The 14,447-nt window shown below is 49.5% G+C and overlaps 1 protein-coding gene across 1 annotated transcript in view; it reads right to left on the bottom strand.

Moving 5' to 3' along the window:
* Nucleotides 1-5,953, bottom strand: part of NFIC (nuclear factor I C) — a 175,377-nt gene extending 169,424 nt beyond the window's left edge. Inside the window, exon 1 of the mRNA XM_032221542.1 lies at nucleotides 5,377-5,953. Coding sequence (XP_032077433.1) covers nucleotides 5,377-5,379 — 3 coding nt within the window. The 5' untranslated portion in view covers nucleotides 5,380-5,953. The remainder of the gene's footprint in view (nucleotides 1-5,376) is intronic.
* Nucleotides 5,954-14,447: the final 8,494 nt, after the last annotated feature.

Below are 14,447 nucleotides of genomic sequence, written 5' to 3'. Positions count from 1 at the left end.
GGGGGGGGGGGCGCGCAGGAAGACTTCTTGGGCCTTACTTCCGAGTAAGCATGTACAGACTCGGGGAGGTGAGAATTTGGAGGAAAACCAACCAAAGTCGCCCTTGAAAAAGTTTTAAAAAAAATCCCGAGTGAAATGTTAGGAAGGAGAAAGTGGGATTTCAGAAGCAACCTGTCTAGAGCCAGAAAGAGACCAGGAGGGGAAAAGTGAAAGGAAGGGCAAAGGGAGAGCAAAAAAACGCGATCCGAGGACGGCTTTGATCTCCGTAAAATCAATTCGAGTTCTCTCTCTCTTTTTTTTTTGCCTACGAGGTGGGGGGCGACCCCACCTCCTGTAAGGTAGGAGAAGCTAATACAAAATTTTAAGGTACCAGCAGCAAGAAACTTTCACCTACGTTTTTCTGCAAGCCAAGTAAGACAGGCAGGGAAGGCTCTAGTTTGGAGAAATACTTTCCCTTTTTTTATTTTTTTGGAAGAACCACCATCCTTAACCCTTTTTATCTCCCAACTGCAAACATATGTTTTTTTAAAAAAAGGGGTACAAGCTTGCCCCTTTTAACAGGTCAGTGTCAAGTCATCGATCTCAGGGCAGGGGTGTTAAAAGCTCCCAAGTCCTGGTCTGCTAGATCAGCAGTTCAGCGGTTCAAATCCCACCGGCTCAGGGATGACTCAGCCTTCCATCCTTCCGAGGTGGGTAAAATGAGGACCCAGATTGTTGGGGGCAATAGGCTGACTCTCTGTAAACCGCTTAGAGAGGGCTGAAAGCCCTATGAAGCGGTATATAAGTCCACTGCTATTGCTATTGCTCCCCTTTAGCCAAGGGAATTACACTGCAGCTCTCCTACCTCCGTCTACCTGGTGCGGGGAAATCAATTAAAAAATCGTCTTCACAATAATAATAATAAGGTGCTGCCTCTCTGGACTGTATTAAGAAGGCTAAGGATATTTGGGGAAAGAACTGTGAAGTTTTACCAGCCGTACATAACCTGAAGCAACTTTATTCACCAGACCCGGTCAATTCGGTGGAAATGCTAAGCTCGCCGAGTGAGTGTGCAGTATTTATGGAATTTAGGAAAACAGGTTAAAAAAAAGAGCAAGTTGAACCAATTACCTACTCAGCCACTGGAGGTGGAAAAGTGTGAGTGAGTGTGGGGTATACTATTAAAATTAAAAAAACAGAGCCAACACGTTTTTTTTCTCCAGGACTTTCCAACTTTCTTGGAACAAGTTTTCGGCTGTCACTGCTCCAAAATACGGTTTGAAAAAGCAATCTTAATGTAGATCTCCAGACGCTGGAATTCTTAGCTCTGAGAAATCGAACCCCCTCCTTGATATTCGGGCGTTTGTTCCTAGATAATGAGGTTTCTATGCCTCCCACTTCCCAAAAACGCAGCCAGGCCGTAGCGCCAGGCCGTGGAATGAATGGAGAGAGGCCGAGAGTTTCTCCCCTTCTTAAATCCTCTTTCCCTCCAAGTTATCCAGCCCTCCCCACACTGGAAAGGGAGGAAGAAGAAGGTGGTTAGCCAGCCTTTCTGGGACCAGCTCCTCTCTTCCGACGGCCAACCAGCGGCCTGGGGGGCGACGCTATGCTTACTAGGCGGGCCCACCCGAAGAAAATGCCCAGCGCTCCCCAAATTTAGGAAGCGCACAGCCCTCCAGTCTGTTTTCCCGACACATCACCAGTTTCTTCACAAAGGGATCGAGATAGAGAAGCGAATCAAAGGAAAGGAGGGGGATGAGAAGAAAGGGCACCTCTAGGGAGGCGGGGTAGGTAGCAGAAGAGAAAATAAATGTTTCCCTGGCAAGGCTACCAGTTACCCGCGTCAAAAGCCGCAACTCTTCTAACCGCGGTTAAGACAGGCGCTTCATGGCAAACCGGCTCAAATTTAGAAACTGTCTAAAGTTTTAAGAAGTCCTGTTATTAACGTGGCCGGCACTCAACCTTCTTCATCTCTGGACCGCTGGAGATTTCCCTTGCCCCCCAAAAAAGGAACTTTAAAAATGAGATCACCAGAAAGATTAGCAAGTTGCCTCGCCATCCAGCCACACACCCACGCGCACCTTAAAGCAAATCACAGGCAAGGCCTCTGGAGTCTCTCGAGGCCCTTTAATCTGGAATTAAGGCCACTAAAAACAAATGGGATTTACTTTTGAGCTGGGAGAGCCGGGAGCACGCTCTCTGACACGGAAAATGTATGCCAGCGCAAATCGCACGTGGACTTATTTTGCATCTTGGGAAGATTTAAATAGAAAGTGAATCCTGAGAAGGGAGGGGGAGGAATAATCATAAATAATTTTACTCCCTTTTTTTTTTGAACAGTTGACTGGGTAATAAATAAGTGGGTAAACAAACGACAGTGCGCCCAAGGCTACCGAGGAGATAATTGGTGGCTTTTGAAAACGAGCCCTCTCTCTCTCTCTCTCACCCAAGCCATTTCGAAAGGATCTTCTTGCCCACTTAGCAAAATGGCATGAGATAAAAGAACAGAAGAGCAGATTCGAAATTATTCGAGAATGAGGATTGGCCTAGTGACCTCGAGAGGAAGCTGTTGCCTAGGTCTTGGTTTCTATCTTGGCAAGGGGGGGGGGATATTCTGCCATGACAAAAATAAGGGGGGGGGGGGAAACCCGAGACACATTCTGCACGCAGAAACTCGACTAGGCAGAGTTGGCGCTTCCAGACGTTCTTTCTACCAGTTCATCTTCCAAGTGGGCCAGAAGCTCTTTTGTCACAAGATACCCGTGGCAAGATATTTAAGAGGCCAGAAGCAGCTTCCCCGAAACCACAGTCGCTAATATGTAGGGCTCCTTGCTAAAGCAAGAGTCCACGTTTATCATCAGAAGTCTGAACTCGGGCCACCCCAACCGAGGCAGGCCGAAGTCTTCAAACCAATTCACCTTTTACAGAATTTGTCCTTTGTGGTTCCCGGCAAGTTTCCTTTTCGGTACGGCATAGTCACGCTCGCTCTGCCGCGCCTCGGTGGGGTCCTGACTTGTTCCAAGTTAGCGCCTACACATCTCTCTTTTTTCTTTCTTTTTCTTTCTTTCCTTTTCTTTCTCTCTCTTTCTCACTCTCTCTCTCTGCTGGGATATCCTTGAAAATTTTACTCCCACCCAGCGAACACCTCCCTCCAGAAAAACTCATTCCACTCTCTGGATTTTTTTTTTTTTTTAAACCCAGAAATTCCGTCTCTCCTGGTTGACAGGTATTTTCGCTCGGTTTGAGTCAAGGTTACATGAAAAGCACCACCGCTCCTGCAAAGTCAGAGGGAAATTGTACAGTAACTGAAAGGTAAAGGTGTCGGTGTGTGTGAGAGAGAAAGAGAGATAAAAGCAGCCTGCCTCTGGTTTAAATGGGGCCAAGGCAGACCGCGCAGAGGATCTGAGGCGCAAACTGGGGGCCCAAGCAAGCAGAAGTTCTCTCTTGAAGTTACGGGCCGGGATGTTCAGACGAACCCGGACACGGCGTCTCACTTCTCTGGAGCCAGATTCTCTCTTCGTAACCCCCCCCCCCAGGGCAAGATTCCTCGCGCAAAAGAAGGAGGGCCAATTCCGTACCTATTCATATTTATTTGGGGTTAACTCCCAGGGACTGTGGCTCCAAGGCGGAGAAGATCTACGCGGTTAACTGGAAAACAATCTCGGACGAGAGAGTAAAAGGCGGGCGGCGATCTTCACTTAAGGAAAGAATGACATTAGGTCTTCTTACACCAGCCCGTCCATTCACCGCCCCTCCCTTTCCCCAATCACCATCAGCCCTTCCAACGGGCGATCCCAAACACCTTTTTACTCCGCTTAAAGCGCCACTGCCTTTAACTTCGGAGTTTTAGGGGTTGCCCTGAGCTTCCTTTTTTTTTTTTTTTTGCAGAGACAGACAGACAGACACACACACACACAAACAGTCCTGCGGTCGCAATTCGTCCACCAAAGGGGAAGGCAGGAGATCCGTGCAAGGAAACGCCACCCTGCTTTGCTTTGACGCAGCAGAAGTCGGCCTCGGCCGAGAGGCGCCCGCTTTGCTCCGCGCGGAGGCTCCGGTCTTAAAGGCTGCAGCTGGGGGAAGGACCGGCGGGCGCGCACAAATACATCCTTCCCCCCCCCCCCGCATCTCCAACGTGAAGGCTGGGGTGGTGGGGCAGCTTCCCCAATGGGTAGCTGTATATATACATGGGGATGAATTCTAGTCCGGGGGGGGGGAGGTGAAGGAAAAGGTCGAAGAGCAAGAACTGGGAGGAGAGAGGAGGCCCGCTGCCGCAAAAGCTGCATCGGTGTGCGCGCCGAGCAACCGCCTCCCCCCCACCTCTTGTCCAGCCGGTGCTCCGCAGCGGCACCTCGCAGCTTCTGCTGACGAGGCGGCCTGCCTCCTCCTGCCGCAGGGCCCAGCTCGCTTCGCCCGCGAGACAGCGAATTTTGACGCGCGAAGGGCTGGGGCACAGCGAGGCGGGGCCGGGCGCGGCGGGAGAGCCGCTCTGGAGAGGGAGTTCCTGCTCGGCCTTTCCTGAGCTGGGCGGAGAAGGCCTGGCCGAGGGCGGGCGGGCGGGGGGGGGGGGGGGCCGTAGGCTCATTTGGCGCAAGAGAGGCCGGAGGGAAAGGCAGCCGCCGGAGCAACCTTGGCGTTGCACAGCCGCGGTGGCTCTTCCCTCCCCGCTGGGCGTCATTTTCAAGTTCAGCTCGGCTCGCTTAGCTCGCCCGCCCTCCTTCTCCGCCCCCTTCGCCAGAGCGGCCATTTTCCGCTACCTCGAGCCTAGGCTAAGCTGGCTGCTGCCGAGAGTGAGCGTGTGCCATACTTTTCGCCCCTCTCGCCTCCCGCCTCCTGCACAGATCTTACGCATTTCCCCCCCTCCCCAATTCCATGCGTAAAAGCGCACCGGAGGAGAGGAGAGCTATCCAGACACTCTGCAGACGCAGCTCGCCTTGGGTCTCCGCTTCTCTTTCCCCCTCTCAATCTCTCGTTTCACCACCACCACCCGCCGCCTCCCCCCGCATTAAACGGTGACACTAGCAGCAATTTGCGGCAACCGGGAGTGGGGGACGGGGAGAGACAGGGGTCTTCTCCTGGAGGAGGCATAATGGTTAAGTGCACCGAATTGGCGGCGCACTCTTGCAAGGGCGGGGGAAGGGGGGGTCCCCACTTAATCAGAACCCATCACCCCCCCCTCCTCACCCTATGGGCAGTGCAACAACCCCCCCCACCCCTCACCCGTTTTACAGATCTCAGTTCTTTTCCTCTTGTTTTGCTCCCGGGTGAACTCCCCTCTCTTTGCCCCGATCCACCTGCCGCAGGACTTCCTTCCTCCGCCCTCCAAGAAAAGCCCATAAACTTCTCTGGACCCCCGCCAAGCAAAGCCCAAAGATTGGAAAGTGAGGCGAAACTTACCATCACCCAGACGAAATTGGGCAGGGCGGAGAAGCGGATTGATGCCAACGGAAGCGAAGCTGGGGGCAAGGAAGAGTGGGCGCTTTTTTTTTAAGGTCCCACCAAGTTTTTTCCCCTCTCCAAAAATATATATTTATGGAAGTCGAAGGGGGTCAAAATAGTGCAATCTTCCGTCCTTTTCAGCGTTTGATCATCTCTCAGGCGCTTTCATCAGCGGGATTAGCATCTTAAGGGCAGGCAGGCAGGCTCGTGTTTTGGTCCCAGCTGGCGCCGTCCCCCCGATGGAAAAGGGGGCTAAGGAGGGGTGGGTGGTGGTGGTGATGATGTCCTTTTTTGTGTGCAGCCCCCACCCTCTTATCTTCAGTTGGGGGGTTAGTTGGTGGATCACTTCGAGGATTAAATCCTTCCCGGGTTGGAGAGGGCTGGTGGATGCTTGTAACTCTATAGAGGAAACGCACACTCAGAGGTCTTAATAAGGAAGAGGTGGTTGCTGGTGAAACGGGGCAAAAGAGTAGTGATGGGGGGGAGGGAAAAGAGAGAGAAAGAGACACCTCACTTTTCCTGGGACCCCCCCACCCTCACTGGGGAGGGAGAGGGAAATGGCCCAAATAATAATGATTTTTTTTTTAAAAAAATTCTTCTTTCGTTGCCCGGTGCAGAGAGGAAATCCAGCTGCTTAGCAGAGCAGAGGTGATGAGGGTTTTGATCAGCAGGAGAGGGAAAGCACAATCTCTTTTTTTTCTCCTTTGCAAAGAAAATACCGGGGGTGGAGGGGGGGGGGACACCCTCACATCTCCCCCCTCCCCCTCCGGGCTAGCACGGCTCCCGCGGCACCCATGACCGACCTCTCCCGCTCTCTTCCTCCTCCTCCCCGCCCTCCCCAAGTCGCTAGTCTCCGCCCCTTTCTCCTCCTCCTTAACGGGAGGGGGGGTGAATTACAAGGCGGCGGGGAGCGGAGAGGTCTGGTGAGCGAAACCTCCCCTGCCGCCTCCTGTTGGCTCGCAAAGGTGATCCAAGGATGGGGTTTGTAAGGGGGTTGCGGGGGGGGGGGGAGAAGGATGCCTCCCACCCACCAGCCACCCCGAAGATCTAAACCGGGGATGGTACCCAGGCCTTATGATCAAAGGCGGGGGGAGTAGAAGAAGAAGAGAGCAAGAAAGATAACATCGCCCGGTTGGAAAATCCTGCCCACCGGCTCTTTCCATTCGGTTGAAATTACATTTTCTTTCAAAAAGAAGAGCATTAGCGGATTCAGAGGGGGCTATAGCCCTCCCTCCCCCCCCCCGCAGCAGCCACTGCAGGAGATCTCTGCAGGAGATGACCCCACGGGGACCAGAGGGGAGCACAGCTGGGGAAGCAATTAGGGGAAGATTTGGGTGGGGGTAGCAAAGGAATCCACTGGGTCTCATTCAGCAGAATTAAGCCAGAGAGGCAGCAAGGATGCTCCTTCCTATTTGAACTAAGTGACGTTATTTTCTTAAAGGTGGATTTCTTACAAGCGCATCTTTTCTCAATACCGAAAGAGTAAGCATCCTGAGTAGTCCTCAACTTACAACCATTGGTTTCAGTGACCATTTGAAGTTTAATGGCACTGGGAAAAGTGACTTAATGAGCGTTTTTTCACACTCGGTAGCCATCCCAGCATCCCCATGGTTACACGATCAAAATTCAGACTTCTGACAACCGACTCATATTTATGACAGTTGGAGTGTGTCCCACCCCCCCACCCCGCAGGACAGGCGATCCCCTTTTGCGACCTTCTGACAAGCAAAGTCAATGGGGAAGCCAGATTCATTTAAGAATCATGTTACTAACCTAACAACTGCAATGGTTCACTTAACAGCCGTGGCAAGAAAGGTTGTAAAATAGGGCGAAGCTCACTTAACAACTGTCTCACTTAGCAACAGAAAATTTGTGCTCAATTGTGGCCATAAGGTGAGGACTACCTGTACAAAATATGGGCTCTTGACTCTGTCCTGGGTTGTGTGAACAATCTCTATTCCACTGATGGCAAACCTATGGCACAGGTGGCACGCAGAACCATTTGGTAGGGCGCGCGAGGTGTTGCCCTGTCAGCTCCATGCATGCGCTGGCCAGCTGACTTCAGCCTTCATTTTTGGCTGTTTTTCACCCTCCTGAACTTCCAGGTTTCCCGTAAGGTCGTTTTTCGCCCTCCAGAGGCTTCAGGGAAGCCTCCTGAAGCCTCTGGAGGGCCTTGGGGGGGGGGGACGTTTTCGGCCTCCCCAGGCTCCTAGAAAGCCTCTGGAGCCTGGGGAGGGCGGAAAACGGGTCCATCACATGCCAAAAATGGGGGGGGGCATTGGTTGCGCATGCGCTCGGGGGGGGTCACGTGCATAAAATTATGGGCATGGGTACACCTGCACACGATACCCCCTGCGCTCCCCTGTTTTTGGCACCCAATGGAGAAAAGGTGGGTGATTCATTGTCTCAGTTCAGTTCAGTTTCAGTTTATTAAATTTATATGCTGCCCTTTTCCCCCCGAAGGGGACTCAGGGCGGCTCACAACTCGAACCGGGGAGGGGGAAGGAAGGTCAGACCAGGGAGAGCATCAAACCTTTGTCCTCCAGAGGAGGCTCACTGTCTGCCAGGGGCCAAGTGCTAAGGCAGGACTTTCCTTCCTTCCTTCCTTCCTTCCTTTCCACTGGGGTGTGAGGGGTGAACTCTGGTTTTACCAGTAGTCTCTGAACACTTTTACAGCACATACTCACTCATAATTTGACCCCCTAACCTCTGAACCGGTACTAATAATGTGAAATAATACTGGAGTCATGCTGCAACTAGGGAGAAACTGAGATTCATTCAACATTTTATGAAAACATGCCTCTCTTTCTAGTCTCTTTTTCTTTGAATGAGTAACTTGCGGTGGACAATTTCATGCACGGGGTTTTAGAAACGTGGAATGGAGATAACTGTGTGTGTTGGCAGGGAAAAGGAAAATAATGTCTCTATTATGGGAATAATATGACTGAGTTGCTATTATGTTGGGCTAAGGACTTACAAGAAAGGCATGATTTAGCTGCTAAGTTAAATAGGAATGTGGGTGATCAGGAGGGCAGATTTATTAAAGTTCAGCAGTGACCAAATATTTATGTTTTAATCCGCCCTTTCTTTCGGAGAACTGATATGCTGCTTTCAGAGCCAAAGAGGTATATTGCAATATATAATTGAGAGAGCAGAGGGAACTGCTGGGGATCATATGTAATGTTTACTAATCTGGCCTGTTAACAATCCTCTAAGTCACTGCTTCTCAACCTTGGCAACTTAAAGACATGTGGACTTCAAGTGCCAGAATTCCCCAGCCAACATGCTGGGAATTGAAGTTCACACATTTTCACGTTGCCAAGGTTGTAATACGCTGCGCTAAGTCACATTGGGATAAGGTTACTTTGTGCCCCTAATGCAGGGATGTCAAACTCAAGGCCCGCGGGCCGCATCCAACCCCCGGGGTTTTTAGATCTCACCTGTGGGGCCACCCTGGAAACAGTTTCCGGCTGCAATGGCCTCCTGCAACCCTCTGCCAGTGAGAATGGACACGTACCACCCCCCCCCCCTGAGCTCCATTTTAGCTAGCAGAGTTGCAGGAGGCCGTCGTAGCTGGAAACGGAGCTCGGGAGCCTGTTTTCGCTGGCAGAGCACTCAGACTGCCACAGGTGCCCCCCCAACATGAGTGACATCAAGCAGGCCATGCCCACTCCAATCACACCCACCCCAGTTGTCCCCCACCCCCAAGGTCAAACACAACCTTGATGTGGCCCTCAATGAAATCTAAGTTTGAGATTCCTGCCGTAATGAGTAGTATAACCAGAGAAGAGGTGGGTTGTTCCTGGTTCGGCCCCGGATCAGGCGAACTGGTAGAAGCGGTGGTGGGAGGCTCCGCCCACCCACCCAGACGCTTCTGTGCATGCGCATAGGTGTCGCACGTGCACGCATGAGCAAACGGGTAGTAAAAAAAATGGAAACCCACCACTGAACCAGAGGATAACTAAACAGAAAGCCATCACTACTTTCAATGACCATAGCTTGTTTTAATCTCCAAGCCACAATTTCTCATACTGCTGAAATTTGGATTAATAGTAATTTATGTTTAAGTCACAGAGGTGCATGACCTGAATCCAATTAGATTCAAAGGGATTCGGAAGATCAATTCTATTTGATGTGGACATCTGAATTAAATTGGCTCATTCGTCTGAATCAGATCCAGTTTCAAGCCATCGAAATGTCCATATGCTGAAACTGTCTTGGCTGATCAGATCCATTGAAGTACATTTCATCCTGATTGGTGAATCAAGTCAATCCCTCCGTTCAATTTGTGGAATTGCTAGTAGGGAAGGGACCATTTACTCAGTGGTATCAAGCAGTCCTCTTGGAAAACAATGCAGAAATTACTGCAAAAAATAATAATAATAGTACAAAGCAGAATTTTCTGTTTGGGTCCTGAGAGCTCATACCCGCAAATACATATGTGCAATCATTACTGAGAATTCTAGGTGGAAGTTGACATACATCTCGTAGAGTATGTGTGTGTGTGTGTGTGTGTGTATGGGAAACTAGACTAAAAAATATTTAGATTATATCCCATGTAGACAGTAGCTCTGATCTGGGTCAGATTATTATCTACAGGTAGTCCTTAACTTACAACAGTTCATTTAGTGACCTTTTGAAGTTACAACAGCACTGAAAAAGTGATTTATGATTATTTTTCACACTTACGACCATTGCAGCATCCCTATAGTTATGTGATCAAAATTCAGGCAACTGATTCATATTTATGACGATTGTCCCAAAGTCACGTGATTCCCCTTTTGCAACCTTCTGACAAGCAAAGTCAGTGGGGAAGCCAGATTCACTTAACGACCATGTTACTAACTTAACTGCAGCGATTCACTTAACAATGAAAGGTTGTCAAATGGGGAAAAGCCCACTTAACAACGCTCTCCTAGCAGCAGAAATTTGGGGCTCAATTGTGGTCGTAAGTCAAGAACTACCTATACTTGTCAGATAACAACATAGGAAGTACTGCTCAGCCCTAAAATGCAAAATTGACTTGGTACTGGACAGGGAGGATTTGGGGGGTGGGGGTTGGACTAGAAGACCTTCAAGATCCCTTCCAACTCTCTTATTCTGTTCTGTGATTGCTTGTGCTGCAGAACGAGAATATGTTCTTTATCATGGATGACACTAAGCAAGGCTTCCATGTTACATGGAAACCTGCCCATAATTTATATTTTATATGGCATCTGCTTTCAGATCACACTCCTTAAGAAGGAGTCAGAGAAACTTGGATGGGTTCAAAAAAAAAAAAAAGCAAGAAGGAAAATCAGGAGACTGGAAACTAAGCCTTACAAAGACAGATGGAGGGAACTGGGAGTTGGGTTAGTATGGCTGCCAGCTTGTGGGATTCAGTCTCCAAACCGTGCTTGCAGGAAGCTGCTCTAAGATAATCCTTGTGTTCCTGCGTTTCCGAAGCTCTGCTTTTTAAAACACTTTATTGTTATTCATGCTCCATATTTATTTTTATGAAAGGGAAGAGGAACGGACGGGTATTCAAAGGTGTAGTGAAAAAAAAGTCAAAATGCATCACAGGGGTAAAATGGGGAGCGTTTCAATTAAGATTGCAATAAATATTATCTTGACTTTTTTGACCCTATCTTGGAAGGAAGGAAGGAAGGAAGGAAGGAAGGAAGGAAGGAAGGAAGACTGAGAGAGGATATGACAGCTTTTGTCAGATATCTGAAAATATATCTCATGGACCAGTGATGGATAACCTTTTTGTCCTTGCGTGCCAAAAGTGTGCTTGCACCTGCACCCACACTTATAATGCAATGTGTGTGTGACACCACCCCATGCACCCTGCACATGTGCGCATGCGCACGTGACCTCTCCACACCCTGTTTTGGGCCTAGCAGGCCACCCTGCAGTCTCCTGGAACCATAAATGGGGCGCGGGGTGGCGCCACCCACCCCTGCAGTCCCCCCTGCCCCCTGCATATGCACGCACGACCCACCCCCATCTCCTGTGCAGGTGTGCACATCTCCATGCATGCATGACAGAGACTCGAAAATCATCTGGCCGGTGGGAGGTGCGTGCACATGAACAGTAGAGCTGAGCTGGGGTGACGGCTCATGTGTCCGTAGAGAGGGCTCCATGTGCCACCTGTGAAATGCATGCCATTTCATCACGGTCATAGACAAAGCCCAAGCTCTATCATGCCAATGTGTCCTATATGGAGAACATAGATCTAAGAAACAGGAAGGCAGGTTTTGACATCTGCAGGCTACCAGATTAAACAAGGCTTGGCCTATATAGCATTTCTGCCCTGTGCCCAGAACATTTCAGTATCCACAGGTTGCCCCATTGTATTAATGAATTCAAAATTAGAGTTAGTGTCTTACTTTAAGGGGAGGGAGGAGGAAATCTAAAATTAGAACTATTTGGTTTCCTGTCTATCACTAAGCTGCCCTTTAATTACTTGCAGCAATGAATCATCCCTAAAAAAGGACAATAAGTTATACCTAAAATGGGAGCAATGATGTCAAAGTTTTGTTGAACAGATCTTAGCATAACCAGGAGGAAAAATCTGGAATTATGGAAAACTCTCACCTTCATTTAATGATTGAATCATTAGATTCAATCTTTAGAAAGAGTGCAGAGGAGAGCAACAAAATGATTGGGGGTCTGGAGGCTAGAACATATGAAGAATGCTTGCAAGAACTGGGTATGGCTGGAAGAGAAGGACCCGGGGGGGGGGGGGGCAATGATAGCAGTATTCCAATATTTGAAGGGCTGCCACAGAGAGGAGGGGGTCAACCGAGTTTCTAAAGCCCCCGAAAGCCAGACAAGAATCAATGGATGGAAACTGATCAAGGAGCGATCCAAGCTGGAAATAAGGAGAAATTTTCTGACAGTGAGAACAATCAACCAATGGAACAGCTTGTCTACAGAAGTTATGGGTGCCCCCATCACTGGAGGCTTTCAAGAAGAGACTTTACTGCCTCTTGTCAAAAATGATAAGGACTCTCCTGCTTGAGCAGGGGGTTGGAATAGATGACCTCCAATGTCCCTTCCAACTCTTGTTATTTTGATTGTTTGAATACAATGGCTCCGGAAAAAAAAGAAGACTTACAACTGATCCTCTGATTTATGACTGTTGCCTCATGGTGACATGATCAATATTTTGGCAACCGGCATGCATATACGGTGTGACGTTTGCAGCATCCTGGGGTCATGTGATTTCCATTTGCGACCTTTCCAGCTGACTTTCTGACAAGCAAAGTCAAGGGGAGGAAGTCAGATTTGCTTAACAACCACATGATTTACTTAACAAGTGCAGGGATTGACTTAACAGGCATGGCAAAAAAAAGTCATAAAATCAGGTGTGACTCACTGAACAACTGCTTCACTTAGCAGTGGAAATTCTGGTCTCAATTGTGGCCGTACATCAAGGACTAAATGTAAAGGTTCCCCTCGCACATATGTGCTAGTCGTTCCAGACTCTAGGGGACAGTGCTCATCTCCGTTTCAAAGCCAAAGAGCCAGCTCTGTCCGAAGTCATTTCCGTGGTCATGTGGCTGGCATGATTAAACACCGAAGTCCCACGGAACAGTTACCTTCCCACCAAAAGATGGTCCCTATTTTTCTACTTGCATTTTTACGTGCTTTTTGGCAGAAGATGGGACAAGTAATGGGAGCTCACTCCGTTAAACCGTGCTAGGGATTCGAACCGCCGAACTGCCGACCTTTCTGACCGACAAGCTCAGGGTCTAAGCGACTGAGCCACCATGTCAAGGACTACTTGACAATTAAAAAAAATTAAATAAAAACAACAACAACTAACTGGCATGTTCCGGCAATGTAGCGATGTGTTGATAGCTCTCTCCATCTCATACTGGAGGCCAAGCCCTCCAGACACCTGCAGTATAGCACAGACACCTGCAGGGTCTTTGCATGGTCTTTGGCCCTGGATCCTCTGTGAGTCAGAATCCCCATAGAGTTGAGACTCAGGCTTGTACAAGTAAAACATCTGTGCAAACCCTCCCTTAGGACAGATATTTGTGCTGCACAAGTGAAATCCAGAAGATGGGGCCATTTAGATCAGATAATGGTTCAGGCAGAGCTGTTTGATGCCGTTACACTCCAGGCTCACAATTAGCATTAACACCTTTAAATATGCAAGAGCAATGCATCGCCTTTCCATCCACTCCCACACATCCTACTTGCTCACCTCCTAGAGAAATCCAAATAATTACTGGGAAAACTTTTAGAAAAGTAATAGAGTTTGGGCTTTGTTATCCTCACTCCCCAAATTAAAAATAAGAACCTTGGAGAATTAGGAGTCAACCCTGTTTTTCTAGGATATAGGACCATGATGGCAAACCTATGGCACGCATGCCAAAGGTGGCACCTGGAGCAATATCGGTGGGCACGCAAGCACAGCTCCAGTGCGCCAGCTGATTTTTGGGTCTTCTGGGCCCACCAGAAGTCGGGAAACAGTTGGCCTCTGCTGGGCCTCCGGGGGGGGGGGGTAAGGCTGTTTTCGCCCTCCCCAGCCTCCTAGAAAGGCTCTGGAGCCTGGAGAGAGCAAAAAACAGACCTTCTGGTCTGACTGGAAGTCAGCAAACGGGCCGTTTTCGGCTTCCGGAGTGCCTCGGGGGGGGGGGGGAGGCCTTTTTCAGCCTTCCCAGGCTCCTGGAAAGAGTCTGGAGCCTGGGGAGGGCGAAAAACAGGTCCACTGTGCCATCACGTGCCAAAAGCGGGGGGGGGGGAGTGCAGGGAGGTCACATGCTCATGCGTGAGATGTGAACGCATAGAATTATGGGTGTGGGCACGCACGTGCATGACCCCCCATGCTTTCCCCGCTTTTGGCACGCGATGGCAAAAAGGTTAGCCATCACTGATATAGGAATTCCTTATAAAATGACTAGCTGGATAACCGTGCTTCGCAACAAAACTATGTGATTGGGCAATGCAGGAGAAATCTGGTTCAATCCATTGGCTCCCGCCACCTTGATTCTGGAAGCCGTTCCATAGGTAGAAAGCATAGACATTTTGGT

The sequence above is a fragment of the Thamnophis elegans genome, chromosome 1 (genome assembly GCF_009769535.1).
Source record: "Thamnophis elegans isolate rThaEle1 chromosome 1, rThaEle1.pri, whole genome shotgun sequence".
Lineage (NCBI taxonomy): Eukaryota > Metazoa > Chordata > Lepidosauria > Squamata > Colubridae > Thamnophis > Thamnophis elegans.
This window is presented reverse-complemented; position numbering and strand designations above follow the sequence as displayed.